This window comes from Neomonachus schauinslandi, chromosome 16, assembly GCF_002201575.2.
Source record: "Neomonachus schauinslandi chromosome 16, ASM220157v2, whole genome shotgun sequence".
NCBI lineage: Eukaryota > Metazoa > Chordata > Mammalia > Carnivora > Phocidae > Neomonachus > Neomonachus schauinslandi.
This window is the reverse complement of record NC_058418.1, coordinates 42,101,422-42,128,204: the sequence shown is the minus strand read 5'-3', so window position 1 is coordinate 42,128,204 and position 26,783 is coordinate 42,101,422. Positions and strand designations below refer to the sequence as shown.

Below are 26,783 nucleotides of genomic sequence, written 5' to 3'. Positions count from 1 at the left end.
TGTGAATGAATGAGTGAATGAATGAATGAAGAGACCAACGGACCCAGAAACAAGATCTGGTCTCTGCCTTCCCCTCCAGTGCATCTCCCACCTGTTACCACATTGCATCCATCAGGCCCTTGTCACGCAGGCCTTTTCCTCCCCCAGTAAACTGTGCTCTTTGTGGTCTTGGGCTCTTGGTCCTGGCTGTTTCCTCTGCTTCCAACAGTTCCTTTTATGGGACCCTCCCCTGCAGCATTACACATAACACACACTCCCTCATGACAACATGCGTGACCCACTCTTAGCTACATTAGGCCCCCTCCCCACTCTAGTTACTCTCTACCCAATTTCTCTGCTTCGTTTCCTTCACAGAATGTGCCATTCTGTGAAATCCTATTTATTTACATGTTTCATGTCTATTTAGATACTAGAACTGAAGTTCCCTGAAGGCACCGGCCTAGTGTGTTGCCCTTCCTGCAGTATTCCAGTACAGCAAAAGGCAGGCCCAGAATAAACACGGATTGACTGATGCCCACCTGAGGGCAGATGTGGAGTCATTCATCCATCTATAAACATTCCCTGAGTGCCTACTAAGTGCTCAATACAGTGTTCGGGGCTGGGGGTCAGGATCAGATAAAGAGACCCAAGTCCTTACCCCTGGGGTCCTTGTAGTCCTAAGGGGAGGATATAGGCAGAGGGAACCTGGCCAGGGGTGGCATCCATGGGAAGTAGGCCCGAGTCCAGAAGGTAACATTTTTAGGATGGGAGGCAGCACTCCCTGGAGCACATACCTGGTGGTGGCAAGCAAGACTCTCAGGCCAGCAGGTAGGAAGCTTAGATTGAGCATCTAGGCCAGAGAAAGAGTTGGACGAAGTGGCCCCCAGGAGCCCCTCCAACTCTGAAACTACTGATCCTCAGGCAAATGTGAAGAAAACATAATAGTGGTCAAGACAGTCCTAAAACTTGTTTGGAACCACAAAGACCCCGAATAGCCGAATAGCCAAAGCAATCTTGAAAAGGAACAAAACGAGGTATCACAATACCAGATGAGATATACTACAAAGCTGTAGTCATCAGAAAAGTATGGTACTGGCACAAAAACAGACACACGCATCAATGGAACAGAATAGAGAGCCCAGAAATAAACCCACGATTTTATGGTCCATTAATCTACAACAAAGGAGGCAAGAATATACAATGGGAAAAAGCAAGTCTCTATAAACGGTGTTGGGAAAACTGGACAGCTACATGCAAAAGAATGAAACTGGACTACTTTCTTACGCCCTACACAAAAATAAACTAAAAATAGTAATAAAATAAACTCAAAATGGATTAAAGACCTAAATGTAAGGGACACTTGGGTGGCTCAGTTGGCTAAGCGACTGCCTTCAGCTCAGGTCATGGTCCCAGGGTCCTGGGATCGAGTCCCACATCAGGCTTCCTTTGCTCTGCGGGGAGCCTGCTTCTCCCTCTCCCTCTGCCTGACACTCTCCCTGCTCTCTCTGTCAAATAAATAAATAAAATCTTAAAAAAAAAAAAACAACCTAAATGTAAGACCATAAAATTTTTGAAGAATATAGGCAGTAATCTCTTTGACATGAGCTGTAGAAACATTTTTCTAGGTATGTCTTCTCTGGCACGGAAGCAAAAGCAAAATTACTGGGACTACATCAAAATAAAAAGCTTTTGCACAGCAAACAAAACCATTAACAAAACAAAAAGACGACCACTGAGTGGGAGAAGATATTTGCAAATGATATATCTAATAAGGGATTAATATCCAAAATATGTAAAAAACTTCTACAACTCAACACCCAAAAAACCAATAATCCAATTTAAAAATGGGCAGAAGACTGGGGCGCCTGGGTGGCTCAGTAGGTTAAGCGTCTGCCTTCGGCTCAGGTCATGATCCCAGGGTCCTGGGATCGAGCCCCGCATTGGGCTCCCTGCTCGGCGGGAAGCCTGCTTCTCCCTCTCCCACTCCCCCTGCTTGTGTTCCCTCTCTCGCTGTGTCTCTCTCTATCAAATAAATAAAATCTTTAAAAAAAAAAAATTTATAAAAAATAAAAATGGGCAGAAGACACAAACAGGTATTTCTCCAAAGACATACAAATGACCAACAGACACATGAAAGGTACTCAACATCACTAATAATCAGGAAAATGCAAATCAAAACCATAATGAGGGGGCACCTGGCTGGCTCAGTTGGTGGAACCTAGGACTTCTGATCTCAGGGTTGTGAGTTTGAGCCCCATGATGGGTATAGAGGTTACTTAAAAATAAATAAATAAGCTTTTTAAAAAATAAAACAATGTGGAAGGGATGATCCAATTCATCAGATCCTACCATGAAAAGGACAAAAATGGCCTTAAGACCTTCTAAGCAGCAGATCTACAGGTCATGGTGAACCACACACTAAATGAACCTCTCTGGGCCTCAATTTCCTCATCTGAAATGGGGTGGAGAACCTACTCCACCGAGTGATAGGGAGAATTATATGTTACTATACAAATGCTTACGGCAATGCCTGGCATATAGTAAGAGCTTTATCAGTGTTAATAATAAAAACAGTAATTATGTTTTACAGTTATCAGGGATAGCAATAAGTACTACTATTTCTGAATGCCCAATGCATGCCTGACATTCTGTATTGTTCATCTCATTTAATCTCCCCAATAACCTTATAAGTAAGTACTACTAATCCCATTTTTTAAAAGATTTTTATTGGGGCGCCTGGGTGGCTCAGTTGTTAAGCGTCTGCCTTTGGCTCAGGTCATGATCCCAGGGTCCTGGGATCAAGCCCTGCATCGGGGTCCCTGCTCTGAGGGAAGCCTCCTTCTCCCTCTCCCACTCCCCCTGCTTGTGTTCCCTCTCTCGCTGTGTCTCTCTCTGTCAAATAAATAAATAAAATCTTAAAAAAAAAAAAGATTTTTATTTATTTGAGAGAACGAGAGAGCACAAATAGGGGGAGGGGCTGAGGGAGAGGGAGAAGCAGGCTCCCTGCGCAGGCTCCCAGCTGAGCAGGGAGCCGGATGTGGGGCTTGATCCCAGGACCCTGGGATCATGACCTGAGCCAAAGGCAGATGCTTAACAAACTGAGCCACCCAGGCGCCCCACTACTAATCCCATTTTGCAAAGGACGAAAATAACAGGAAAACAGGATGTCCTTTAAAAAATCATTTTATCAATGTCCCAGGATTAGACCACTGAAAGCTTGGACTGCCTGAGTCAGTTATCTCAAGGAAGGGAAGCTATGCATCCCAGTAATTAGATGAAAATTGTGAATCCTTGCCCTGTCACAAAGTATCCAAGGGGACCTCACCTCTTTGAGCCCCAGTCTCATCTCTAAAACGGAAATAATTATAATAGGGTTAGTGTGCAAACTAAATGAGCTTACAAATGTGAAGACAAGTGCTTGTCAATAATTGAAAGCTTGATAATGGTCTTCAATTATCTGACACTTCTACTGAGGACGATTCATTGAGAACAAGGCACAAAATATAAGGAGAAACTAGATCCAATTGTAATAAGGAAATACCCCATGAGAGAAAAATATCTATTTTTTCTAAAGATTTTATTTATTTATTTGACAGAGAGAGACACAGTGAGAGAGGGAACACAAGCCGGGGAAGTGGGAGAGGGAGAAGCAGGCTCCTCGCTGACCAGGGAGCCTGATGCAGGGCTTGATCCCAGGACCCCGGGATCATGACCTGAGCTGAAGACAGATGCTTAACGACTGAGCCACCCGGGAGCCCCGAAAAATAAATCTTTAAAATGTGTTAAGTATCTGAAAGTCATAACATGTCCGTAAATACTTTTTTAAAGGAGATAAATCACCTGTCTTAGGGCAAATCTTTTTAATAACCCACGAGTCCTCGGGTTCATGATTAATTGCCCTCTAAAATATCGAGAGTGCATTTAGAATCACATTTCTGAAATGCCTTACACATTCGCTGGATCTGTTATCAAAGTCCAGGTGGATTATTCCTAATGAAATCCCGCCCCCTGGCCCCCCTCCCCAAAGTAGAAAAACACCTGTACTCCCTGTTCACAGCAAGGAAAGTCCCTAACATTCTTTCTTTCTTGGCCCAACCTTAAAACTGAAACTGCAGCTGCCTTATCTCCACGTTGGTTCTGTCTTCTGCCAGGCGTGAGTTTCAGGCCAGCTTCTCCAGGACAGCAGCTGGGCTTGGCCGTGCATCTTAATATTGGCTGGGCAAGGGGCACCTGGGTGGCTCAGTCGTTAAGCGTCTGCCTTCGGCTCAGGTCATGATCCCAGGGTCCTGGGATCGAGCCCCGCATCGGGCTCCCTGCTCCGCGGGAAGCCTGCTTCTCCCTCTCCCACTTCCCCTGCTTGCGTTCCCTCTCTCGCTGTGTCTCTCTCTGTGTCAAAATAAATAAATAAAATCTTAAAAAAAAAAAAAATATTGGCTGGGCAACTCCTAACACCTCGGTCTGAAACCGAGTACTTAATTTGTCAGATCATCCACTAGTCTGAACTGTCCACGCTACCCTTCCTGGCCTAGCAGCCTGGAGACAGCAGACGCCCAGTGACTACCTGAAGGGAAGACTAACTGAAGGGAAGAACGAATGATGGGTGAGAGGAAGGAAGGAAGGAAAGAAAGGAAGGGAGAAGAATAAGCTCAGTTGGCCATCCAAGCTCTTCACTTGCTCAGCCAGAGTTTTTGTCATTCCATCCACACGTCTTGCATATTTTGTTCATATCTGCTTCTCCAAGAAAACATGGGGAGTTCACAGAGCTCAGGGTAATTTCTCTTGCCCTCTAACTTGACAGACACTGGGGCTGTCTCCCACTTGGGACTGGCTCTGCTGCATGGAGCCAAGACTTGAACACCTCTTTTCAGGGGGAGCTGGATGCCTCAAAGTCTGACGAAAGCTGTGGACCCACTGAGCCCAAAAAAGGCCTGCGTGTGCGCTTACGCACACAGCCTTGCCTTGTTCACATCCGGGTACATTCATGGATTCCCCACCCCCACCAAGTCCCATCAAGAATCACGTGAGTGATTTTTTTTTTTAAATGCCACAGTTTCCCTCAGACCTCTTGACTCTATTTATTTATTTATTTTTAAAGATTTTATTTATTTATTTGACAGAGAAAGACACAGCGAGAAAGGGAACACAAACAGGGAGTGGGAGAGGGAGAAGCAGACTCCCCGCCGAGCAGGGAGCCCGATGCGGGACTCGATCCCGGGACTCCAGGATCATGACCTGAGCCGAAGCAGTCGCCCAACCAACTGAGCCACCCAGGCGCCCAGACCTCTTGACTCTAGATCGTAGGAGGGAGGCCCCTCCAAGTCTGCACTTTAAACGGTGTGGGTGAGGGGCGCCTGGGTGGCTCAGTTGTTAAGCGTCTGCCTTCGGCTCAGGTCACGATCCCAGGGTCCTGGGATCGAGCCCTGCATCAGGCTCCCTCTCCACTGGAAGCCTGCTTCTCCCTCTCCCACTCTCCCTGCTTGTGTTCCTGCTCTCGTTTCTCTCTCTCTCTGTCAAATAAATAAATAAAATCTTTAAAAAAAATAATAAACTGTATGGGTGAGCACAACTGTAGCCCAGGTTCGGATCGGAAGGGGCGGACCAGCTTCTTTTGAAGTGCAATCCCAGGACCTCCATCCAGGCACAGAGTGAGTGGGCTTATTTAAAAATGCCAATTCCTGGACCCCACCCAGATTTACAAACGGGGTTCTCTGAGAGGTTGGGGCCCAACACTCCACATTTTTAGTTACACAGGTGGTTCTGAAGCAAAATAAAGACTGAGAACTATTCCCAGAATTACAGCTGAAAACCTGTAACCAATTGCTAATTAACTAATCAGCCTTTCAATGGCAGAGCATTCAGGGTGTCCACATTCCAAGGAGTGGAGAGAGGAGCACAGGACCTCCCCCACTCCCTCCTCCACTTCCAGGTCCCTCTCCTTTCCTCACCCTCCCAACCATTTCCTCAACTAACCCTCTACGCACCCTCACCCTCGGGATTGCCAGTCGCTTCCCTCTCTAAACCTGTCATCTGTGTAAAGGGAATGGGCAAGGGTGGCAATGACAGGACACAGGAGCAACACTGCCCCCCCCCCTGCTTTACTCAGGTCTTTCTCCAACTTCCTTTTTTTTTTTTCCTTAAAGATTTTATTTATTTGACAGAAAGACATAGTGAAAGAGGGAACACAAGCAGGGGGAGTGGGAGAGGGAGAAGCAGGCTTCCCGCTGAGCAGGGAGCCCGATGCGGGGCTGGAGCCCGATGCGGGGCTCGATCCCAGGACCCTGGGATCATGACCTGAGCCGAAGGCAGGCACCCAACGACTGAGCCACCCAGGCGCCCCCCACCCACCCATTCCTTCTAACATTATACTTAGTTTGTTGTCCCTCCACCTTCTAGAATGGAAATTCTGCACAGGGGGTGGTCATTTTCACCCAGGGTCCTGACTTCCCAAGAGTGCCTGGAGAAGGGTAGGCTCAGTAGGTTGAAGAGTGACCAAGTTTTGAGCTAAGTGGCTGGCTGATGCCAAACACTCTAAAAAGTAGTAGCTATCACCATAATTTCCCTTCAATGTCAAATGTGAGATATTGAATACTTTAAGTTGCTTTTTACACCTGATTTATCTTTAGGAAGCAAATAGGGTGGGGGAGTGGATAAAATTTTTAAAATTTCCCATTATTGTTTAAAAGAATAGCCAGAGGGATCATATCTAAGCTCAGCTGAGTTTTTGTTGTTTTTCAGAAGAGGAAGAGCAAAATGTGACCGAAAATATAAGACATCTAGGAATAAAACTTCCTCTTCTACATTATAATGCACTGCCCCCCCCCCCCACTGCAATGTCCTCAACAAATGGATAGAGGTCATCCCAGCTCCAGGCACCCTGCAAGCCTGATTCTCCGCAGTAAACAGCCTCTCACCAAACACTACTTATTGAGTGCCAACTACATTCTAGGTGCCATGCTGGGGATAGTTCATGGGGCATCCAGCCTGCTGGGAACAGAAAACTCAGGGGATCCCAACCTGAGAAGGGGCTGGGGAGAGATGTCCTGACCAACACCTTGAGGGCAGAAGGTCAGGAAGACTTGCTGGAGGCAGCACCAACTGAGCCGGCCCTGAGAGATGAGTGAACCAGGCAGAAAGCTCAGGGAAGTGCTGCTTGGTGGAAGGGACAGAGTCTGGCTACTCTGCAGATGGACCAGCAGCACCATTAGAAATGTGAATCCAGGGGGGCGACTGGGTGGCTCAGTCGTTAAGCGTCTGCCTTCGGCTCAGGTCGTGATCCCAGGGTCCTGGGATCGAGCCCCACATCGGGCTCCCTGCTCCACGGGAAGCCTGCTTCTTCCTCTCCCACTCCCCCTGCTGGTGTTCCCTCTCTCGCTGTGTCTCTTTCTTTCAAATAAATAAATATAATCTTAAAAAAAAAAAGAAAAGAAAAGAAAAAGAAATGTGAATCCATGGGCCTTACCCTGGACCACGGTCTTGAACTTGAGCAGTCAGGGGCCAGGGCCCAAGCTATTAACCACCAGCATCATACTCGCCCATTCAAGAGCCTTTCATCAAACAATACTTACTGAGTACTGCATTGCCTGGAATGGAGAAGGGAAGAGGCAAGGCAAGGAGCTAAGAAGTGGTGAGGGGATCTGCACTGAAGGGGTGGAGAGGAGCCAGGAGTTAAAGATATCACAAGGCCTTCCACCCTGGGCTATCCCCCTCTGCCCTTCTATCACCCCCTCCACCTTGGTCACTCAAATCCATTCACACTGGCCTTCTTGCTCTTCCAGTCCTCTTCAAGGCCTGTGACCTGCTGTTCCCTTGATCTAGAACACCCTTCCCCACATCACCTGATCCTTCACCTCTCTGCGATCTTTGCTTAAATGTCCTCTTCAGTAAGGCCTTCTCAAACCATCCCAACTGCTTCCCAGCAATCACTCACTCAGATTCACTTTTCTTAAACATTTGTTGCCCACCCCAACACCCTAAATGCTTTACATATTCATTATGCTTACCGCCTGTTCCCACCAATATACCAGACTACAAACTCCACCTGGGTGATTTGTACATGTCTTGTTCTCTGCTGCATCCCCAGTCCTAGAACAGTGCTTGGCACACAACAGCTCTTAATCATTATTTACTGAATGAATGAATGAATGAGCAAATGAATAAATAATGCACAAATGGGACAGATAGGATGGGAGGTGCCATTTGCTGAGATGAGCGCATGGAAGCAAGGTTGCGGAGAGAGCGGTGGACTTTGGATAAGCATTCAGGTGGCTGTGGGACAGCCGGGTGAATGCCCTGGATCTGCTACCCCAGGCCAGACCATGCTGGCCTCTCCGAGGGCCATGGGGATGATATAGTTCTTTCCTTGTTTTCTGTGGCTCACTGCAGACTGCTCCAGCAGAGCCTAAGAGTGACTGGGTCCACTAGCCCCAGGGCAGGCAGAGAACCTGCTGCTCCTGTTCTCCAAGCTTGCCGGGTCCCTGCCAACAGGACCCCAGCCAGCCAGCCAGCCAGCCAGCCGCAGCCACATTAATGACCTTCTATGGCCCTGTTAGGCCCTATCAGCCCCAGAGGCCAGGCTCAAAGAGCCAAGGGGTTGTTTCCTCATAGCCCCCCACCCTTCTAGTGTGAATCCAGAGCTGGGAGCTCAGTTTCACCTCAGCTACAGGAGACACCAAACAAGCATCCCCTTTGTCATGTTCCTAGCCCCCAGAATCTGCATGGGTGGATCCCTCCACCAACTGCCTTGGCTAATGGTACCCCCCTCTGAGCCAACAACAGACTCCTCCCCACATTCCTGCTCACATGCTACCCAACACCCCAGGCCCAGCTCCACCGGACTCCCCCTGGTAAGAAGCTTCCCAGCTGCTCCAGCCCACACAGATCTTACCCCACCTGGATTCTGAATGTGCCCATTGTCTGAAAACCTGGCATCTCAGCATTTTCTGATGCTCCTGGACAGATCACCAGACCTCACAGAACAAGAGAATCCTTGTGACTGACACAAGGCACACAGTAGGCCCTCAAACACTATACTGAGGGGAACTTGGTCAGCTTCTAGGATGTTAAAAATACCTTCCTCGGGGGCGCCTGGGTGGCTCAGTTGGTTAAGCGACTGCCTTCGGCTCAGGTCATGATCCTGGAGTCCCGGGATCGAGTCCCGCATCGGGCTCTCTGCTAGGCAGGGAGTCTGCTTCTCCCTCTGACCCTCCCCCTCTCATGCTCTCTCTCTCTCTCATTCTCTCTCTCAAATAAATAAATCTTTAAAAAAAAAAAATACCTTCCTCGGTTAAAGAGAATTAGGGGGAGAAGTTCAACCATTGATGTGCAAAAATTTCCAGGACATATTTATAAAGGATGCTCAGGAGACGATTACATTTTGCAGCACAATTTGTATTTCCATTTATGGAAAACTCTAAAGGAGGAAAAACCACAAATAGGGACACACATGTTCTGTGAGTGGTTAGGAAAATGTCTGGGAGGGTACACACCAAATTGCTAGCGGCAGCCACCTGAGAAGGGGAGGGAATTTGGGAAGGTGTGTAAATTTTCTATTATAGATTATTCAGGTCTTCCGAGGAAACAGTGTAACGAGCCCCACGTATCCAGCACACAGCACCAACAATCCCCAACTTGTGATTTCATGTATATCCCGACCCCCAACTCCTTACCCATCCCAGATGCCTCCTTCCATCTGTAAATAAGTCAGTGTCAACCACTGGAAGATTAAGACTGCTCCCGCCTCCCCTCAAAAAAATAATCCCTATCCATACTACTCTTAAGGTTTTTATTTTTTTTTATTTTTTAATTTTTTTTTAAGATTTTATGTATTTGACAGAGAGAGACACAGTGAGAGAGGGAACACAAGCAGGGGGAGTGGGAGAGGGAGATGCAGGCTTCCCGCAGAGCAGGGAGCCCAAGGCTCGATCCCAGGACCTGGGACCATGACCTGAGCCAAAGGCAGAAGCTTAACGACTGAGCCACCCAGGCGCCCCACTCTTAAGGTTTTTAAAAACAAAATACTTTCCGTCCGATCATGATTGGTAGGGAGATCAAGGAAGCTGGTGCGTTCACACAGTTAACAGGTTTAAAACCTCCACCCCCCCCCAAAAGTGATTAAGAAGAAACTTTAAGTAGAAGTTTAGAAAAGGAAAATATTATAATTAACCTAAGCAGTTCTGAAATGGCGGCTTGCAAACTTGTCTCTTGCCACACTTCACGGTTAAGATTTAAAAGGGAGCTCAAGGGGGGCCTGGGTGGCTCAGTCGTTAAGCGTCTGCCTTCGGCTCAGGTCATGGTCCCAGGGTCCTGGGATCGAGCCCCACATCGGGCTCCCTGCTCTGCGGGAAGCCTGCTTCTCCCTCTCCCACTCCCCCTGCTTGTGTTCCCTCTCTGTCTCTGTCAAAGAAATAAAATCATTAAAATAAAAAAAATAATAAAAGGGAGCTCAAGGGCACCAGTAATACCCCCTTTCGTTCTGGGTTTCCAAGGGAGAGGGGATCGTGAAGCTTCATTTATTACCCCAAGGGCTCAAACTGATCAAGGACTTTGAAGGCTGCAGTGGGTGGACCTTGAGGCTCCTTTCTAGGCCAAAGTGAAGACTCTGGAATGCAGATATTCCCAGAAACGGAGCATATGTGCCTCTAGCTCTGTGATCCTGGGCTGGTCAATAAAACTCTAGCGGCTTCTGAAAATGGAACTGTCATACTACCTCCCTCAAAGGTTAGTGTAGGGATTAAAAAAGGAGATCCTACATCAACAGTGGAATACTCAATCAATACATGGGTGCAATGATTACTTTGGTATAGTTTAACAATATTACTATTCTTTTTTTTTTTTAAAGATCTTTTTTATTTTTTATTTATTTGAGAGAGAGAATGAGACAGAGAGAGAGAGCATGAGAGGGGGGAGGGTCAGAGGGAGAAGCAGACTCCCTGCTGAGCAGGGAGCCCGATGCGGGACTCGATCCCGGGACTCCAGGATCACGACCTGAGCTGAAGGCAGTCGCCCAACCGACTGAGCCACCCAGGCGCCCAACAATATTACTATTCTGACACCTACCAGCTGTGTAATCTGGCCCACTCAGCTAACCTCAAAGAACCAGCCAATTCATGTATAAACTAAGAAATCAGATGATTCTTGGGGTGCCTGGCTGGCTCAATTGGTAGAGCATGCAACTCCATCTCAGCATTCTGAGTTTGAGCTCCATGTTGGATGGAGAGGTTACTTAAAAATAAAAATCTTTAAGATGATTAATTAAACATCTTTAAAAAAAAGAAAAAAGAGGGGCACCTGGGTATCTCAGTTGGTTGAGTGTCTGACTCTTGTTTTGGCTCAGGTCATGATCTCAGGGTCCTGAGATTGAGCCCCCATCAGGCTCTGCACTCAGCAGGGAGTCTGCTTGGAATTCTCTCATTCCCTTTCCCTCTGCCCCTCCCCCTACTTGCTGGTGCAGCTGGTGGCATTAAGTATCTATACATACCTAACTCAAGAAACACCGGGAAAATATATAAGAAAGAGTAGTTAAGAAAGGGACTGAGCAGTTGGGAGTTCACAGAAAAAGCACCAGCCAGGTACAGGTAGTACAGAGATGGTGACCTAAACTTTGGGTTAGCAGACCAGGTGTTCAAATCACTGTCTGCCATTTCCTAGCTCTGTGGCCTTGGGCAAGTCGCTAGCTCTGAGTCTCAGTTCCCTCTTCCCTAAAATTGAGGTAGCAGTAGTGTCAAGCACATAGGAGGGCTGAACCAATGGGTATGACGATAAAGTGGCTTCATGACGGTGGACCTGGTTGGCAGTGCTAGACTTGTAGACAAACCACTTGCACTTGAATGGGTGTGGGATCGAGAGTATCTTAGATATGGGGAGGTCAAGGAGCAAAGACACAAGGGGATGTAGCCTTTCCTCATCCTTAATCTTCCTCTCTGGCTCCTCCAGTCTCTAACATTTATACATTTTTTCACCCCCTAGACACAAATCTAAAGCAGAAACATCTAGGGGCGCCTGGGTGGCTCAGTCTCCTTAAGTGTCTGCCTTCAACTCTGGTCATGATCCTAGGGTCCTGGGATTGAGCCCCATGTTGGGCTCCCTGCTCAGCGGGAAGCCTGCTTCTCCCCTCCCCTCCCCGCCCAAGCTCTCTCATTCTCTCTCTTTCAAATAAATAAATAAAATCTTTAAAAAAAAATAAATAAAGCAGAAACAACTAACAATAAAAACTCAGTACTTCAAAGAGTTTGTTATATGCCAGGCACTGAAAACACTTTAGACATGCTAACTCACTGCATCCTCTGTCAACCCTGTGAGGCAGGAACTGCAATTTTATCCCCTTTTTATAGGTGAGAGGACTGAGGCACAGAAAGTTTGAGTAACTTATCCAAGGTCATATGGCAAGTAAGAGTTGAGTCAGAATTTGAACCCAGACAATCCTGCTTCTCATACTGCCCGCCCCAAATCATCTTCACTCCCGGAGGGGACTCAAAGAGACACTTTCCTTCGCTTCACAGGATAAAAGAGAAATAAATGCTGAAGATTAAAGTCACAACCTCGACGTTGTGTTCAATCTCTGTTGAAACCAGGAGTGCAACCTCACACCTGGTAAGTGAAGTTCAGTTTCCTTGATTGAACCACCTCCCAGGTATTTAATTCCCTAAGTTTTTAAGTACTCCCATGGTTCAGGTGAGAGGATTAGCAGAAAGGAGGAAGAAAAAAGAAAGAGAGAAATTATAACTAGATTCCAAAGCCCAAAGAAAAATCAGCACAATTTACATAAAAGCTTCCACATCAAAGACTGTAATGACAAGCTCTGATGCAGATGCAAGAGCATTTCTTTATCAATGCAGACTTAAGTCAGAAGGTACAGGAAGTACACTCACAAACTCTAATTTCTCCAGAAAGTTTAAGTCATTACAAGCCCAGGAGCTGAGGTGGTAATGAAATCGGCCACGTGACCTTCACCAAGCAGCTGTGAAGCCCTGTCATTTCTGCAAAACCTCAGCTCCCTTCTTGCTAAGAGGAGAGAGATCTTAAGGCCAGTATCCTGGGATTTATGACTAAGAGCAGGCACCGCATGTACCTGTTCCTATGAGGGTGAGGTCACAGAGTGGATTCAAGCTGCTCCTGATAACCTCACCAGGAGAGGCCGCTGGGCCGATGACTCAGGGCTCCACCCTACCTGTCAATAAGCACCCAGGCTACTGTCCCATGGCTGACTCAGGGGGTGACGTTTTCTACAGAAAACGCACAACTTTTCCCACAAATAACTTGGTCATCTTGTTCCCTTTTCAAACACTCCCACACAACTGGGATGAAGAATCTGAGGGGGAGTTAGTTTGCAGCCTTTTAAAAGTCCCTCCTACTTCGCTCTAAGAAGGTCTTGGGACACTGGTATACATGTAACCCCCAGCCCCCCACCCACATGCCCAATGTGCTCAAGAGTCATGATGCCTTTAGGACAATCTCATCCCCCTGCACGAGGAGGTTAAGAAAACCAGATTTAGAGCCCTATTCCTCTCGGGCAACACACCAAGGGGCGGGTGGCACGGAAAGCACCTCAGATCCTAGTTTAAATATGATACCCGTTAAAGGAGATGTAGTGACAATTAGCTCTCCGGATTATTCCTCTAGAAAAATACCTGCCCGGAGATTAGCCTTTTTTTCCCCCACTCTTGAGGTGTAGTTGACATAAAATATATTCATTTCAGATGTACAACATAGTGATTGACATTTATACACATTACAAAGAGATCACCAGATAAATCTAGCTACCATCTGTCCCCATATAAAGTTGTTAGCCACTATTAATTATATTCCCTATGCTATACAGTGTATCCTGTGTCATATTTTTTTTTAAGATTTTATTTATTAAAAAAATTTTTTTTAAAGATTTTGTCAGAGACAGAGCACAAGCAGGGGGAGCGGCAGAGGGAGAAGCAGGCTCCCCACGGAGCAAGGTGCCCAATGTGGGACTCGATCCCAGGACCCCAAGATCATGACCTAAGCTGAAGGTTGACGCTTAATGGACTGAGCCACCCAGGCGCCTCACCCGTGTCTTATTTTAATATCTGGAAGTCTGTACCTTTAAAGAGAATAGTCTTTATTTTTTTTAATAGTCTTTAAATTGCATCAATAAGGACTTAAAACAATGTGGGAAGCCCAGGTCCCTCAAAGACCTAGACCCATTCTAACACCTCGAGCACCTCACTTCCTCAGGTCTTTACATAAATGTCATTTAGTGATGATTCCCCCAAACCCCTCCACTCCAACACTCATAGTTCTATCCTCTTTCCTCCTGTATTTTTCTCCTTCCACAGACCACCATGCTGTCTCCTGTCTCCTCTGATGAGAAGGGAAGCTACACAAGGGCAAGGATTTGGGGTTTTGTCCTGTTCTAGCCTCAGTGCCTAGCTAAGCACAGTCCTGCTGGCAAGTGCTCAACCTAAATCTGTTCAGTGATCAGACAGAAGTCAGCTGACCCTCCCCCCTCTCATGTGCTCTCTCTCATTCTCTCTCTCTCAAATAAATAAATAAAATCTTTAAAAAAAAAAGATTTATTTATAAAAATGGGCGCCTGCGTGGCTCAGATGGTTAAGCGTCTGCCTTCGGCTCAGGTCATGATCCCAGGGTTCTGGGATCGAGTCCCGCATCGGGCTCCCTGCTAGGCGGGGAGCCTGCTTCTCCCTCTACCTCTGCCTCTCTGACTTTCATGAATAAATAAATAAAACATTAAAAAAAAAATTATAAAAAAAAAAAAGATTTATTTATAAATAAATATATTTGGGACAGAGTGAGTGAGTGTGTGAGAGCACAAGTCGGCGGGGGAGGGTTATGGGAAGAAGGAGAAGCAGGCTCCCCACTGAGTAGGGAGCTGATCCCAGGACCTGGGGATCATGACCTGAGCCGAAGGCAGAAGCTTAACCAACTGAGCCATCCAGGCGCCCCACCTTCTCAACATTTATTGATCAGATGGATTTTGGAGTTGTGAGATATGTATCTTGGCCATGAGCTAATTAAGATGTCTTCAAGTTTTTGTCTTGGGAGTTTAGCATCCCTCAACAAGTTCCTTCCAGGCTTCTGTGCATTGCCAAGAACCAGAAGAATGGATACCAGGTCTTAATTAATGGCCCTAAAGGATGTTGTAGATACCCAGGAAGAAGGTGTTGGGTGTAGCTAGGAATCTCGCTCAAGGAAGTTGTTACCCAGACAATAGGAAACCAAACAGATGGCTCCAGCCGACTCGGATCTCTGTTTAGATTTTGATCTGGTGCTTCCTTACACCAAGAAGTGTGGGGCAGAAATGGCTCCTGTGACCTTTAGACTCTAGATTGCAAGCTGTTTTGTGACAAGACAATTAGGTAAGGTTACGCTAGGGGTGTCAGGGCTCAGAGAAGCTGGAGCGTGCCAAGCAGAGACACATGCCCTGTGAATGTCCCCTCCTCGTGTCCTTCTATGGCTCATACTGACAAAGTTCTAGCTTTTCTTTAAAACCAAAAGTGCCCTGGAATCGTTTCTAAATACAAAAAATATGTTAAGATCTATACATACACACTGAAACCTCATTTATTCATTCAACACTTACTGAGTACCTATTATGTGCCAGGCACTGTTCTAGATGCAATACAGCCTGAACTAAACAAGATGAAATTCGCTGGCCTCCTGAAGCTTCTATTCTACTGGAAGGAGACAGAAAATGGACAGAATAAGTGAAATACATAGCATGCTAGATGATGAAATGTGCTACAGAGGGGGCGCCTGGGTGGCTCAGTTGGTTGGGCGACTGCCTTCGGCTCAGGTCATGATCCTGGAGTCCCGGGATCGAGTCCCGCATCGGGCTCCCTGCTCAGCAGGGAGTCTGCTTCTCCCTCTGACCCTCCCCCCTCTCGTGTGCTCTCTCTCTCTCTCATTCTCTCTCAAATAAATGAATAAATAAAATCTTTAAAAAAAACAATATTAAAAAAAAGAAATGTGCTACAGAGGAAAATAAAGCAGAGGAGGAGGAAAGAGAGTGCTAGGAGAAGGGGTAACTATCTCAAATAGTTTCAAGGGTTTCAAGAAAGGCTTCACTGAGAGGGTGACATGTGAGCGAAAACTTGGACCTAAATGAGTGAGCCGTGGGGCACCTGGCTGACTCAGTTAGTAGAGCAAGCAGCTCTTGATCTCGGGGTCATGAGTTCAAGCCCCACGTTGGGCACAGAGCTTACTTAAAAATAAATAAGCGAGTGAGCCATGCAGGTATCAGAGAAAAGTATTACAGACAGCAGTAACAGCCAGTGCAAAGGCCCGGAGGTAGAAGTGTGCCTGCTGCATTCTAGGTACAGTCAAGAAGAAATGACAGTAAGGAGTGGGGGAAGTGTTGTGGGGGGGCAGACCATGGAAGCTTTGCACATCATAGAGAGGACTCTGACTTACATTCTGTGTGAAATGGGGAGCCACTGGTGGATTTTGATTTTTAACTTTTTTTTAAGATTTTGTCAGAGAGAGAGAGCAAGAGAGAGAGCGCGAACATAAGCAGGGGGAGTGGCAGGCAAAGCAGGCAGAGGGAGAAGCAGGCTCGCGGCTGAGCAGGGAGTCTGATATGGGACTCAATCCCAGGACCCTGGGATCATGACCTGAGCTGAAGGCAGACGCTTAACGACTGAGCCACCCAGGTGTCCCTAACTTTTTTAATTGAAGTATAATTGACATACATTTTATTAGTTTCAGTTGTGCAACATACTATTCACTATTTGTATTAACTTGAATTTTAAAAACCGTAACTCGTGGCTGTTGGATGGAGAGAACACTGTTGTGGGAGACAAGAAAGGAGGCTGTTGCAATAACTTAGGTGAAGACACTCTTAAAACTTCTTTCGCGATAAAAAAAAAAAAAAAAAAAATTGGCGCCTGGGTGGCTCAGTTGGTTAAGCGACTGCCTTCGGCTCAGGTCATGATCCTGGAGTCCCTGGATCGAGTCCCGCATCGGGCTCCCTGCTCGGCAGGGAGTCTGCTTCTCCTTCTGACCCTCCCCCCTCTCATGTGCTCTCTCTCATTCTCTCTCAAATAAATAAATAAAATCTTTAAAAAAAAAAAAAAAAAAAAACTTCTTTCGCGAAAACTCTTCTGGGAACAGAAAAGGTGTATGAGTGAGTCTGAATGCCAAACCACAGAAACAGGTGTTTTCCCTATCCTTCAACTTGCCTAGGTACCATAAATCTGAAAGGCTTTCAGCTTGTTACAAGCTCTCCTAATTACAAAGCCCACTAATTATTATCTAGGCCTTGGCCAATTATCCCACAGGGTCCTGTGCTGGCCACAGTTTATGATTTTGCTCATGGTGAACAGGTTCAACCCTTCTAGACAGGCTCCATTAGATCCCAGCAATAACACCTGAGCTCACAAGGATCCGGGCCCAGATCTCTCTCGCACCTTGAAAGAGTCCCAATTGGAACCTTAGTTTAGGACACTTTCCCTCCCAACTCCTAATTCTGAATACCAACTGAACTGCATTTTCAGAGACCCAGAAAGCTGAAGACCAACAGAAAGGAAAAGAAGTGAACTTCAGGGGCGCCTGGGTGGCTCAGTCGTTAAGTGTCTGCCTTCGGCTCAGGTCATGGTCCCGGGGTCCTGGGATCGAGCCCTGCGTCGGGCTCCCCGCTCGGCAGGAAGCCTGCTTCATCCTCTCCCACTCCCCCTGCCTGTGCTCCTCTCTCGCTGTGTCTCTCTCTGTCAAACAAATAAATAAAATCTTAAAAAAAAAAAAAAAAAGAAGTGCACTTCAGCTAGCATTTATTTGGAATTGGAGGTAAAAGGGAGACAGGATGGAAATTACCCACACGTGGAAGACAAGAGACCCTTCAAACGCAGAAGCAGCTGAATTCCAGCATCACAGTTAAAATTAGTGATACAAAAGGTATAAAGACATCTTTTCCTAAGGGGAAGGAGGGAATTTCTTACCCTTAGGAAAGGTGACTTAGGTTCCACTGGAGATGCAGTTTGGCAACAAGGCACAAGAGGGGCACTATGAGAGCGTGGGTTTTGGGAGATAAAAGTACAGGACTGTCGTCCCACCTACGCTACTTCCTGGGTCAGGGTGATAAGGAGACTTTTTCACTGTCGACCACATACGTATTTTTTTTTAACACATACATATATATTTTAACCAAGTGAATGATTTGTCTAGTAAAAGAATAGGAAGGGAGAGGAATAGAAAGAGAAACCCCAGGGCACCGGGCAGGCTCAGTGGGTAGAACATACAACTCTTGATCTCAGGGTCGTGAGTTCAAGCCCCACGTTGGGCACAGAGATTACTTAAAAAACAAAACATAACAAAAAACAGAAAGACAAAACCGTCTATTAACTGCAGACTCAAGTCCAAAGCCTTGGGATAGCCTGGCTGCAGCCTATATAAGCAGTTACATCCTGGGATCCTCCCCTGCAAGCTACCCTCCCTGTCCAAGAAAGCACAGCTCCAGCCTGGCTCCTTTATGCCCCGCCATGCCTCTGAGCACCCCCTTTCCAATTCCTGGAGAGCCTGTTCACCTTCTCTGTCTGGCTGAAACCCTCTCACTCACCAAAGTGACCGCTGAACACTTCCCTACCACACAGCCCTTCTCAGAAGGTAAAAGGTACTGGAATTACCCTCTGCAGGGTTCTCAGAGATTTCTGCAATCTCCCTGAGAGCAAGGGCTGGGTCTAAAGTCAGTACCCCTAGCACTGGCTACATAGTGGGGAGAGGTATGTGCATTGGCTACTTCTCTGGGTCCCCCCATTCCTACCCCATCAGCCCCATTGCACACCCATAGAGCACTCCTTCACACGCATGGCAGAAGGACCAGCCTTATCCCTTCTGGATCCACAGTGCCCTTGAATCCCTTGGCCTTACTTAAGCTGGACAACCAGATGTTCATACACCGGGCTGGCACCAGGTATTTACTCATCCGACGTTTCTGCCCTAGCTACTGGAGTTGTCCAGGGCAATGAATCTGGTGGCAACAGCAACCTGGGGAGCTTTAAAAAATGCCATATCCAGAACCCCACTCTCAAGCTCAGTGAATTTGCAGGAGGGCAAATCTGTATCTTTGAAGTGTTCCAGGTGATTCAATACTTAGCCATGCAGGTGAGCCATAATCTCAGGGGCTGGGGCATAGCATTTTTGGCAATGGGGAAACAGACAGTATCCTAAAGCTTGTTTATTATGAAATAATTTTATTTATTTTTTAAAGATTTAAAGTAAGCCCCAATGTGGGGCTCAAACTTCCAATCCGAGATCAAGAATCACATGCTCTACCAACTGAGCCAGCCAGGTGCCCCATGAAATATTTTTCAAATTAGAAGGGGTGCCTGAGTGGCTCAGTTGGTTAAGTGTCTGCCTTCGGCTCAGGACGTGATCCTGGGGTCCTGGGGGGTCCTGGAATTGAGCTCTGCTCAGGAAGTCTGCTTCTCCCTGTCACTCTGCCCCTCCCCCCGTGCTTCCATGAGCGCAGCGTGCTCCAGTGCCTGCGCGCTAGCGCTCTCTCAAATAAATTTAAAACAAAACAAAACAAGACAGAAACTGACAATTTCAATCTTCCCATTCCAGCTGCTCCTTGCCCCACTCCTCCCACTCCAACTGCAAACAGTATTCATGAGCAGGTCCACAGGCAGCCCCACCCAGGTACACTGCAGAGTGGCAAGCAAGAAAACGCCACAGAACTGCCTTTCCTAGCAAAGGGCACTTTGGTCTAGTCACTGTTTGCAGAGCAGTGTTTGCTTTAACACAGAAGCAGGGAGAGTGAGGAAACTGGTTTGGCTGGTTTACTGGGTGGGAAAGAACACAGGGAAAAGTTTGAACCAAAGGTAAAACACACGGTAGAGGCTCAAACAGAAGGCACCAAATAGTCCAGGGGCTTTAATATTTAATATGCATTGAGAACCTGGTACTATTATGCCCATTTTACAGATGAGGAAACTAAGGCTTAGAGGGTAAAGTCCTTGGCCAACATCCCCTCAGCCGGCAAGGGGCAATTCAATCTAGGCAGCCTGACTCAAGAACCTTCTAAATGATGGAACTGTGGCTGGGGGTGGGCGGATTGGCGGTAGATGAGAGGAAGGAAAGGGAAGAGGAAATGTGCAAAAAGTGGGTGGCTAAAGCCCTCCCAACCATAGCAAACATGAGCTGAGATGTATAAAAGGTAAACTTAAATTAGCAAGAAAAGAGAGAGAAAGGAAGAAAGGCTACCAGGAGGATTTCTTTTGACCAAAGATAAAAAACACTTAAAAATGACTGCCTTTCCCCTTCCAGATTCAGGTTTGAGGGCTCCCACCTCTGTGCTCTGGCTCTGAGAGGGAAGCACTCAGCACATTGTACCCCTGGGAACACACTTATCAAGGTAGCCCAGCTTCCAGAACCATTGAAGGGGCGTACAACCCTCACATGAGTCTTAGAAAGTTCACAGACTCACCTCCATTTCGATCAACATCTAGGGCTGGCCTGAGGCCAGAGAGTTTGAGAGAGGAAAAAAAAAAAAGGAAAGAAAATGTATGAGGGATAATAAATATTTATTAATTCATCATTTGTTTAAAATATCTGAGTGCCTACTCTGTCCCTAAGAAATATGAGGCACCATCTAATGAATCTTTCCTGTTTCTTTACATCATCTCACTTGCTCTATGCTCAGCTCACATCGGCTTTATTCATTACTGTAACCCCAGAGGCTAGTCCAGTGCTGGCACTCTTATTTGTTGCCTAGCCAAATAAACGAACATACACATTTAAGTCTCACAACAAACCACTAAGTATTATTGCCTCCCCCCATTCACAGACGGGGAAACCGAGGTTCATTGAAGTAAAGTGATTTACCCAAGGTCACACAGCTAGGCGCTGAAAGGCAAACCTGGATCTTCTTTTTTTTAAGATTTTATTTACCTGTGGGGCGCCTGGGTGGCTCAGTCGTTAAGCGTCTGCATTCGGCTCAGGTCATGGTCCCAAGGTCCTGGGATCAAGCCCCACATCTGGCTCCCTGCTTCGGCCGGAAGCCTGCTTCTCCCTCTCCCACTCCCCCTGCTTGTGTTCCCTCTCTCGCTGTGTCTCTCTCTGTCAAATAAATAAATAAAATCTTTTAAAAAAAGATTTTATTTGAGAGACGGGGGGCGGGGAGAGAGAACAAGTAGGGGGAGGGGCAGAGGAACAAGCAGACTTCCGGCTGAGCCAGGCTAAATCCCACCCCTGGGATCATGACCTCAGCTTCAAGTCAGACACTTAACTGACTGAGCCACCCAGGCGCCCCAAACCTGGATCTTTCATGTGCTTACTCAGACTATCCTGACCAGGAATACAGACTTCATTCCCCTCATTGAAAGCCCAAAGCCCTGAAAGGAGATGGGAGTTGAGGCAGAGTGGAAACCCAGAAAGTCTGAACTGTGACAGGTGCCTCTCGGGGATTTTAGGGTTTTGGCAGCTCATGGGAGATGTAAGAGCTGATTGCCTCAGCGTCTGGCTTATCTGGGGCTACGCTTGGAAGGGAATGTGTAACAGACACCAAGGTGAGCATTTCGGAAGAAGAGACTCACCCAATATAAAGCCCCAGAGAGCAAACAGGGATTTCCACAACCACCTGGCAGAAACAAGGCAGGTCCGGCAGGCCCCACGGGGGAACAGCAGGCAGACTTCCTTACACAGGACGCATGTGAGGAAGCCTCGGCTTCTCACAGACACAAAGACAAGAACAGGAGGACCCAGGTCTCCTTCATCAGTGAGCGCAGCACCAAGCTTTATCACTGAAGTGAGTAATGAGGAAGTGAGTCTGAGGGATGTGAGAGGGAATCTGATGATGTAAGGGAGATCCCAAAGCAGGTTTCTGTATTTGTTTTTTTTAATTTATTTTTATTTTTTATTTTTCTAAAGATTTTATTTATTTTTCAACAGAGAGAGAGAGACAGCAAGAGAGGGAACACAAGCAGGGAGAGTGGGAGAGGGAAAAGCAGGCTTCCCACTGAGCAGGGAGCCTGATGTGGGACTCGATCCCAGGACCCTGGGATCATGACCTGAGCTGAAGGCAGACGCTTAATGACTGAGCCACCCAGGTGCCCTGTTTTTTTTTTTTAAAGCCCAGTTTAATTAGGAGGTCTGCACACTGTTTCTACCACCTTTCAGCACATCTTTTAGAAAGGGGAAATGGATGTATTTAATTCACACAAGTGGGTGCTTGTGAGCTAGGTCAATCCATCAAGCAGCCAGAGCTCAAACCCAAAACATAAACCCTGTTTGCCCAAAACCAGGTAGTAGAGGAAGCAAAGCAATGAAGCCATCAGTTTAAAAGCCTACCTGCTTTTCCTCTCCCCACCCCACTCCCCCCACGCCTCAATCAACTTAAAGCAGAGGGCACTATGATGATACTTCTTAGAACCCAAACTGTCTAATAGCCTGGGTTTCGCAAACCAGTTTGTGCCAGGAAAAAGAAAAATGAACAGAAATTCTAGAGAACCAGTTTATAGTGACTTGTTTTTTAAAACATTCTCCATTTTAGAACCTAGAGAGAAACCAATGAAATCAATACAAGGCTCCGACTGTGGGGTCAACCATCTCACAGAGCACAACAATCACCCCAGCAAACCACCCCAGGGTCCCGAGTTCGGTCAAACCCTATTTGTGACACTCTATGGCCAATGGTGGACAAAAAGTAACAGGTTCCTTGTTTTCAAACTCCCGTGAGGGGCGCCTGGGTGGCTCAGTCAGTTAAGCGTCTGCCTTCGGCTCAGGTCACGATCCCAGGGTCCTGAGATCGAGCCCCACATCGGGCTCCCTGCTCGGCAGGAAGCCTGCTTCTCCCTCTCCCGCTCCCCCTGCTTGTGTTCCCGCTCTCTCTCTCTCTGTCAAATAAATAAAATCTTAAAAAAAAAAAAAAAACTCCAGTGAAGCAAAGTGTTTGTGGAGCCAATGTTTAAACCTGGTGCTAGGGGCACCTGAGTGGCTCAGGCGTTAAGCGTCTGCCTTCGGCTCAGGTCACAATCCCGGGGTCCTGGGATCGAGCCCCGCATCGGGCTCCCTGCTCCATGGGAAGCCTGCTTCTCCCTCTCCCGCTCCCCCTGCTTGTGTTCCCTCTCTTGCTCTCTGTCAAATAAATAAATAAATCTTTTAAAAAAATAAATACATAAATAAATAAACCTGGTGCTAATGTCATATCCCTCCATTTCCTTGGAGGTCCCAAAGAGTGAGGCCACCACCCTAACTCCCAGCTGCCTTTTTAAAATCACAAAGCCAGTTCTCTGAGGTCGCATGTGATTTTACCAGAAGGGCACTCCCATCCTGGGGTAATTGGCTAATTCTACACTGGATTGGTGGGAAATCCCAAAACAGTGAAAGGTCAGAAAATTTGTTAAGTGGGGTGGGTCTTGGACAGAAAGAAACTGAAACCAGCCACCCGACCAAGGAGCTCAAAGAGGCGGCCCCTCCCACCAGGATCACCAGCCCCAGACCCCCTGCACTTCCCCCTAGTCTGATCCATCACCACCACCTCCTCTCCTCAGGCTCCTGCCGCATCAACATCTCTGCTCTCTCAGGCACACTGTGAAGACAACACCTGCTTCACAATGGACACTAACTCTCCCAAACGCCATCTTTCTTTTTGAGATTATTGAGAAGGGGAGAGAACCGGAGAAAGACCAGAGGCTATGTTTCAGTTTCCTCCCCTGCAAAATCGACGAACAATGGTGCCTACCCTCATAAAGCAAAATTAAGTAAAAGGAAACACTCGCTCCAGAGTCTGGTTCAAAAGGAATAGGTGCCGCTATTAATAATAATGGTAATATTTATATTATGTAATAATATTATTGGTCGGACCAAGAGCTTGTGGGGGGAGGGGGGCAGGGCAGGAGCAATAAAAGCCAGACTAACCCGCATTTGGAGCTACCAAATGTCCTGGTGCAGGAAAACAAAGTGACAGGAGCTTGTCTTGGACAACCCATACTCACAAACACTCACACTCCCAGTTTCTAACCCCTGCCTCCATCTTCAAAACTGGGTCAACTTTGCCTCCTCCAAGAAGCCAGTCCTCACTGCCCACTGATAGCCATCAAAACATCCCACGTCACCCACATTCTTTGGCACCTAAATGCCCATGTTCCACAGTGCCCTCTAAGTGGGTCCTGGGACATTCTCCATAATCTGCTGGAATGTGACATACTAACAGCAGGCTGGAGTGTCCCTGTATCTCTTCAATTCATTCCTGGGTGCCCAGCACGAGGCTGGGCAGAATATCAACCATCGACTAATGGTGGACCCACTGGAAAAATCAGACAAACACTTCCCTTCTGACTCAATAGAGAGCGCCACACAACGCAGGCCCCAGAAAAGCAAATATGTTTAATCAATGAAGCTGCAGTTTCGGTTGAAAAAAAAAATGCTGCCCACTGTTGGAACAACTTCCAAAATTCAAACAATCTTCACACAACAGCATGATTGCTGCAGTTTTCACGTGACCAAAGAATGAAGAAATGCAGTGAATTTCCTCTGGGAATTGTGGGTGATTTCTCACTTGAAAAAGTGTTTTAGGGGCACCTGGGTGGCTCACTCGTTAAGCGTCTGCCTTTGGCTCGGGTCATGGTCTCAGGGTCCTGGGATAGAGCCCCACATCGGGCTCCCTGCTCAGCGGGAGGTCTGCTTCTCTCTCTCCCACTCCCCCTGCTTGTGTTCCCTCTCTCCCTGTGTCTCCGTCAAATAAATAAATAAAAATCTTTAAAAAAAAAAGTGTTTTATAGTTATGATACTCGCCCCATCAACTAAAATCAAGAGGAAGAAGTCATTTGGTAGGAAATAAGCATCTGGGAGTCAGTGAAACCAGAAGAGAAACCAAGCTTCCCCTGCTCTCTCACTCCTGGGGACCAGTGAAGTGAAATAAAGCAAACTCTATAATCCCGATTATCACAGTGACAAGGCCCAGAAATACACTGTGTGCCTTTTCATTCCCTGAGTCAGAGCTATCGGGCTTTTTTAAAAAACCATTATTCCTTGGGGAATAGTACCTGTATGGAAATGTTTTCACCTCTTTGAGCAAATGCCACAACCTGATAACCGAGAGGGCACCCAGATGGTGCAGAATGGGCCCTGGAGTCAGGCCTCATTCAAATTCCTGCTCTGCTGACCTTGGGTAAGTGGACTCCACCCTCTGAGCCTCCATTTCCTTATCTGCAAAAGGGGAATTACTGAGCTCTCCACCCCCCCCCCCAATACATCAGGTTTCTGAAGTCTGAAATGACGGTCTCTCAAGTGGTCAGGACAAAATAGGACACATTAAAGGCCTCTAAGTAAGTGCCCCCTTCCCAACATCACCATACAAGGGTAGCCCTCTCTGGTTAAGGTTTAGATCCCTTCATCTGTATAAATTCCAAAGGGGTATCGTTTCAACCAGGACAAAAGGGCTTTGCCCAGGGGCGTGGAAGGGCAATTTCTCAGACCCTTCCCAGGCTCAGGACTTACCTCTGCCCAGGATTCGGCCTCTCTCCAAATGTCGCCGGGGCACTGTGAACGTGTAGCTGTCAGCGCCAAAGCCAGGACGGCAGGGCTCTGGCTCCTGGCAGAGCCACGATGAAACCTGGAGTAGGGGAAAGGTATGAAACTAGGATGACCTGGGAGGGGCGGGGGGTTGTCCCCTCCTGCCCACACCGAAACCAACTGCGCCTCCCCTCCCTCGCTCGCTCTCAGCGTCGGCATTGTGGGAGGGAGCCACACTCACCCCCAACCCCCAGGGCAGGCAGCCACGCCAAACTCTTTCACTCCGAAACCTGCTGCCGCCAAGCCCCCAGGTACTCCCGGGAAAGGGGGCTGCTGGGTCAGTGCCTCCCCACCAAGCACCCCTTTCCTTGCGGTCTCCTTTTTCATTTCACTGGAGGCATCTTTACTCTTCCCCACTTCACTTTCCATACACCGGGAACGCCCCCACTCCCAAGTCTACCTCCTCACAAGGAGGGGCGCTCCAACACCTTTGAGCCCTTTATTACCCAGGGGAGCCTCCATACCTGTTTACTAACCTTTCTTTACACGGCACATGCCTTTATTTCTATTGATTTCCCTTTCCTTACCTCAGGGGTCGTCCCCATTACTCCTGGCTCCCCTTGACTTGCACCGGGACTCCCCTTTTCTGTATCCTGACCCCCCACGCCCCTCCCCCACTGCCCGCCCCTAGCCCGTACTGCGGCCAGCCCGGGATCCCCCCGGCCCACAGCGAGGCTCGCCCGCCCCCCGCGGGGCCCCCCCCCCCCCCCCCGACAGCTCGAGTATTCACGCGAGGGAGTGGGCAAAGCCGCGCTCGCTCTCCACCCGCTCCCACTCCCACCTCCGCGGAGCCCAAGAGCGCGGCGCAGCTTCCAGGCCGTTCTTGAAACTAAACTTTCTTGGGAGAAGACGGGGCGACAGGAGAGAGGAAGGGCCGACGATAGAGAGGAAGGGGGCCGGGGCGCGTGATGGTGGGGCCGGAAGGCGTCCCCCGCAAAGCAAGGGGACGCGACGTACCTGTAGCAGCAGCAGGAGCGCGGAGACGCTAGGGTACCGAGGGCCCATGGCGGGCCGAGCAGGGGTCGGGTCCTGCGGAGCTTGGCGGGGCGACAGTACGGCAGGACTTCCGCGAACTCACAGGTGCTCCGCAGTGCCGGGCGCCAATGAGCTGGGCTGCGTCGCGGCCGCCAGGTGAGCCTGGAAGGCTCCGCCCCCGGCACCGCTGATTGGCTGAGGCTACACCTGCGGCCCACAGCCAATGAGCGGCGGGGCTCAGCCTCAGCTTCCTCCCGCGTTGTGGGGGCAGACGGCTTCAAGCCGCTTCAAGCTGCTCCCGCCCAGTGAGTCGCTACCCGCAGTTGCTAGAATCA

General features: G+C 47.9%; 1 protein-coding gene across 1 annotated transcript in view; it reads right to left on the bottom strand.

Moving 5' to 3' along the window:
* Positions 1 to 26,564, bottom strand: part of CDH1 (cadherin 1) — an 83,156-nt gene extending 56,592 nt beyond the window's left edge. Inside the window, 2 exon segments of the mRNA XM_021705734.2 lie at positions 25,399 to 25,513; positions 26,431 to 26,564. Of these exon segments, the coding sequence (XP_021561409.1) occupies positions 25,399 to 25,513; positions 26,431 to 26,478 (163 nt within the window). The 5' untranslated portion in view covers positions 26,479 to 26,564.
* Between the last annotated feature and the right edge of the window lie 219 nt (positions 26,565 to 26,783).